This window comes from Austrofundulus limnaeus, unplaced genomic scaffold, assembly GCF_001266775.1.
Source record: "Austrofundulus limnaeus strain Quisiro unplaced genomic scaffold, Austrofundulus_limnaeus-1.0 Scaffold230, whole genome shotgun sequence".
Taxonomy (NCBI): Eukaryota; Metazoa; Chordata; class Actinopteri; order Cyprinodontiformes; family Rivulidae; genus Austrofundulus; species Austrofundulus limnaeus.
The window spans coordinates 853,677-859,008 of NW_013952632.1; the positions used below are offsets into that span (position 1 = coordinate 853,677).

Sequence of the window (5,332 nt, forward strand, 5' to 3'; positions counted from 1 at the left end):
AAGCTGAGATCTTTTGTGTCACAGAAGGAACTAGAGATGGTGGTTCACACTTTTATTTCTTCTCGTTTAGATAACTGTAACAGTTGTTTTATGTGTCTAACGTCCTCCTTGGCTTGGCTTCAGCCTGTGCAGAACGCTGCAGTGAGGTTATTAAAGACACACAGCAGAGCCCACATTACACCTGTTTTGGCCTCTGCACACTGGTTTCCTGTGATATTGGGGAGTCATTTTAAAATGTTGAGAGCACTTCATGGTCAGGCCCCCAAATACATGTTGGATCTAAAGCCTCTCTGTCCATCCAGGACTTTGAGGACTTCAAATCAAATGCTGCTGGTGGTCCCTGGAACCCATTACAAAACCTGAGGAGACAAAGCTTTTCAGGTGGTGGCCCCGAGGCTCTGGAACGCTCTCCCTCTGTCCCTTCACTGCTCCGACTCTACAGACTCTTAATTCAATTCAATTAAAAAAATATTCATTTCAGTAAAAACAAAATAACTATATACAATAGAAACTAAGAAAATACACAAATCAAATAAACAAAATAAAATGAAAGGTAGAAGAAGAAGAAATCTGACAATGTCTGCCCCTTTTATCCCCAACATATATTCAAAGAAAAGATAATTTACAAAACAATAGTCTTAAGAAACATCCTAAGACGTTTTATTCAGACAGGACTTTAGTTTTTTTTCTGTAATTTTGTTCTCTGTTAAGCACTTTGTGATGTTTGTGTCTGTGAAAGATGCTACAGAGATAGTTTACTTACTTACAGTAGCTATATAAATTGTTGTTTTAGAGGGATTAGATGTTCTTGTCTTTTGTTTTGTTAATAACATAGATTTTTTTATTATATGAACTTATTCTAGAAAAAAGAGGCAGACAATATAAGAATTTTTCTTCTCTCTAAATAAATAAATAAATAAACGTTAACATGCAAAACCCCTAACCCTAACTTCAGCAAATGTTGACAATAAAAAGGATTAAGAAAAGCCAGACACTGGAAATAAGGTGAGGCTACCGTGAAACGCTTTGATGTTGGACTGAGCAGTAAAACTAATTGTGACATAACTGCTATAATTGACTTCTTCTCAGTGATGAATAGAGCCGAGGATCAGCTCACCTGCTCTGGATCAAAGAAAACATTATTTTAAAAATGAAAATTAAATTTTACCAATCAAAATAGTCGGTTCCAACAATTCAGGACTGCAGTTCAAGTGTATAAAAATTTTTTGGAAAAACAAAAAAGTTAAAGTTGCTTTAGTTGTACATGTATTCATCCCAGACAGGAAGAAGCCAACACAGTGTATTCTGTGTACTTTTATTTTTCAAAGTTTATCTTAATTCATTTAAAACTGACCTGGTTATATAATAAAACACTGAGGAACAAATCATCCATCTTGAGGGAGGTTACATCCCATGTCAACATGTGGGTGTAACTATGCAAAGTATGTTTATTATTCGTTCTTGCTCTTTGTCCTTGTACTAGCTGTCAAATATAATTACCTAATGCAGACAACAGAGATAATTTGAACTTTAAGATTACTTAATGATGACTTGCTTTTTGTTGTGGGGGGCGTGGCCAGGTGAGAGGATGGAGATAAAAAGAGAGGCTGAGGGAGAAGGAGACAGCAGCCCTCTGGAGACAGAGACAAACACCACGAGACTAATCTGTCCGACAGCAGCGGAGGAAACCTGAACAGAAGCTTTCATCTTCTTCATATAGAAAGTAAGTTTTTTTCTCATTTTTTTAACTCTGCATTTTGAGTAAATTATAAATCTTTTCTGAAACATATGAAGGTAGATGGATTATTTAAAGACGTGAACCTGTAAGAACTGCATAAAAATAAGTATTAAACGGTTGTAATAAATTTCCACTCATCTGTGTCTTCCAGCTCTTGATAGGTTTGTGTCGAGCCTCCACGATGCTCCGTCCACTGCTCTACCTGTGTGTCCTCATGGCACTGCAAGGTAACCCAGACCCACAGCCTTTTCAACACTATTTACTTCTGTAAAAGTACAAATACCACAATTTGCAAATCGTTAAAAGTGAATTTATCTAGAGAACCACAAGTCAGGAAGAAATCTTGTGTGTTTTTGTGTTTGCAGGTGCTTCCACGGTTCAAATCTGCACCGTGACCGGTCCCACAATCATTGACTTTAGTGGTGAGCTCAATGATGTGACGGATCGGTGTGAGTACAATCTGCTGTTAGACACAGACTTTGAGATGTCTGCTTTCTTCCGGGACCGACACCGTAGAGATGTGAGCTTCGTGGACAGCGTGACTCTGTCGGATTCTGGCAATATCTTTGAGCTGCAACAAGGAGGCAGAGTCCTGGTCAGTAGAATTTAGTCTAACGGACACCAAACTCCTGATCCTGAGTTGTATCTTACCTCTCTGGGACATTAGTTTACCTGACTCACACAATGACTCTTTAAACTCTAATTGTGACTCAGGTGAACAGCGTTGAGGAGTCTCTCAGCAGCACACCCCAAGCCTTCAGTGATGTTCAACTCTCCAAGGATGGAAGTGGAGTGACCGCAGTGTTTGGCAACACTACTGTGTTTTTTGATGGAACCACAGTACAGATCTCCATAGAAGGTGTCGACAAACCCTGAACTGAACATAAAGATTTGAAACATACTCCTGTCTGTGTTGACCCAGTTTTAACAGCAATACATTTCTGACTCTTATTCAGACGTTACCTCCAGCATGGCTGGTCTGTGTGCCAACTCCAGTGATGTTCCAAGTGAAAGAGTCGTTGATGGCAGGTATTGTGAAAATTTTGACCCGTAGACTAATCTAATGTGTATTTTATGAAAGAAATCCAAAAGTCAGACAAAAATATTAACTTTTTTTTGCATTCCAGCTGTACCACCCAGTATACGGACCCTGCTGACAATACCATCAACTGTGTTGGCCTGACTGCACGGTGAGCAAAAATCCCTGCCTGTGTTCTGCTTTGATGTAAAGTTTTTTTGCAACAAACCATGTAAGATGACACTGTCGTAAATAAAAATGCATTTCCTCCTGATGTATTTTGTGGAACAGCTGTGAACAGCTGAGACACCCACTGCTCTCCAGCTGCAACGCCGACATCGACCCAACCCCTTACATCGACGCCTGCAGCAACACTTTGTGCATTTATTCCAGCGCGCACGATCTCAGGTGTCAGTTTATGCGGGCCTACGCCAGAGCCTGCGAACAGAAAGGCCACCCCGTACCCAGCGCCTGGTGGTCACAGATCTTCTGCTGTAAGTCGTGGACGAGATCGGCTCAATGCTGGTTCACCACATTTATTTTCAGAATAAAATATCTCAGTTTTCTTTTGCTGCAGCGAAGCAGTCCTTCTGTCAGGACAAGTTGTGCACTGACAACGAGTTCTGTGGCAGGACGTTCAGCGGAGAGAGCGCCTGTCTGTGCAGAGCTGTGTTTGCCTACCCATACAATCAAGCAAAAACCCTGGGTACGACATCTGCGGCGTTTATGAACAAGCAGAAAAAAAGCATCAAAGGGGTTTAACACTAATAAATATTCTCTCCTTTAGGTGACCCAACGAAGTGCGAGAATAACATTGCTTCCCTCAGTCTTTTTAACTGCCTGCTGGATGAAAGAGGCATCGACTCCACCCTCCTGCACCTCATCGACCCCACCTGTAAGGGCCAGCTGGACGATGCGACCAACACAATGACTTTCACCTTCAACACCTCAAACCTGTGTGGAGCAAAGATCTCGGTGGGTTCTCACTTCTCCCAGCTGACCCTTCTGCAGCACTTCTGTCGTTTGCTCATTAAAAACCAAATGAATGTGTATTTTTTTCCTGCAGGAGGGTACCAGTGAAATCAACTACACAAACGCCATCGTGAGCGACAACAACACGGGCCTCATCACCCGAAATGACCACGTGTTCATCGAGTTCTCCTGCTACCGTCCTCAACCTGAACTGAAGAGCGTGGCCTTCAAAGTCAAAGACAGCAGGTACAGGCGGGGGGGTTTGATAGTCGTCAGCGTGTTTTGAGTGACAGAAGCTAAAATGTTTGTTTTTGCTCTGCAGCTACGTTCAAATCGTGAATTCTGGGGAATGGAATTACACTGTGTCTATGACGCCCTACATAGATGAAAAATGCACTAAAGTTGTAGCTACAGAAACCGATGTGAAGCTCGATCAGAAGGTCTGGGTGGTGATAAAGACCGAGGGCCTGGATCCAAACACCATCTCTGTGGTGGCCCAGACCTGCTGGGCAACCAGTGTGTCAGATCCTGAGAGCTCACCGACATACAACCTGATCGCAGACGGGTGAGGCGAGCATAGAAATGTCTCCAATGACACTGTTTCCAAATTTTATGATTACATTTAAAACCTGCTGTTTTTTTTTCCCAGCTGCCCCAACGCTGATGATGGCACAGTTCAGGTGTGGAAAAATGGACAAGGAACTTCCACGCGCTTCTCCTTCAACATGTTTGAGTTCACCAGACAACCTAATGAAGTCTATCTGCACTGCCAGCTGCGGCTGTGTCTGAAGAACACCAAGAACTGTGTCCCGGTACGTCTCCACAGAATAACATTCACTTTGTGTTTACCTTTTACGATTGCACCAGTTTATTTTGGTCTTAATTCTCTGATTTTTGCCTTTCAGGTGTGCGCTAAAAGGAGACGTAGGTCTTCCAGATACAGCAAGAGAAACGCTGCCTTCATCAGCATGGGCTGGAGTAAATAGGTGAGACATCTGTGATGAAAGTCCTACTTTGAATTGTAATAATTTAAACGTGTCTCTGCACAGGCCTGCAGCCTGACAGACAGAGATCAGGGCTGAAAAAAACAGCTGAGCTAATCATTTCTAATTCTAATTGTATCTAATTATTTTCAGAGGTTTTCCACGGGAACTTGGACCGACCCACCGGCTGCCGACCTTCACGACCAACAAGACCCGAGTCCCGATCCAGAGACTGGACGCGTGAAAGGATGAGCTCGATTCCAGCTGCAGTGATGAAACAGCTGGAATCAGCTGCCGTTTGTTTAGGAGGAGGGCGGGACATAACTGTCAATCATCAGAAACTTTTAAATTGATCTTTTCCAGGTTTTAGTGTAAGGTTGATTTAACACAAGCACTGTCTTGTTTTTCTGTTATAAACTAACAAAATGCTAATTATGAGTAGATGTAACATGTACTTTATAAGCTATGATTTATTTTTACTTTGAATTTTAAAACTATTTATTGTACGGCTGTATTTCTGATGTTTGGGCGAACTTGAGATTTTCAAAATAAAACTGTTGCAACAAAAATCAAAAGCAGATTTGTTTTTCTTTTTAAATTCAAGTGATATTTGTGACACTG

The 5,332-nt window shown here is 41.8% G+C and overlaps 1 protein-coding gene across 1 annotated transcript in view; it reads left to right on the forward strand.

Moving 5' to 3' along the window:
• Positions 1 to 4,714, forward strand: part of LOC106525511 (alpha-tectorin-like) — a 6,291-nt gene extending 1,577 nt beyond the window's left edge. The window contains exons 2-13 of the mRNA XM_014019778.1: positions 1,890 to 1,965; positions 2,104 to 2,333; positions 2,453 to 2,597; positions 2,695 to 2,767; positions 2,866 to 2,928; positions 3,048 to 3,250; positions 3,334 to 3,462; positions 3,544 to 3,731; positions 3,823 to 3,974; positions 4,051 to 4,293; positions 4,378 to 4,540; positions 4,634 to 4,714. Coding sequence (XP_013875232.1) covers positions 1,890 to 1,965; positions 2,104 to 2,333; positions 2,453 to 2,597; positions 2,695 to 2,767; positions 2,866 to 2,928; positions 3,048 to 3,250; positions 3,334 to 3,462; positions 3,544 to 3,731; positions 3,823 to 3,974; positions 4,051 to 4,293; positions 4,378 to 4,540; positions 4,634 to 4,714 — 1,746 coding nt within the window. The remainder of the gene's footprint in view (positions 1 to 1,889; positions 1,966 to 2,103; positions 2,334 to 2,452; positions 2,598 to 2,694; positions 2,768 to 2,865; positions 2,929 to 3,047; positions 3,251 to 3,333; positions 3,463 to 3,543; positions 3,732 to 3,822; positions 3,975 to 4,050; positions 4,294 to 4,377; positions 4,541 to 4,633) is intronic.
• The last annotated feature ends 618 nt before the right edge of the window (positions 4,715 to 5,332 follow it).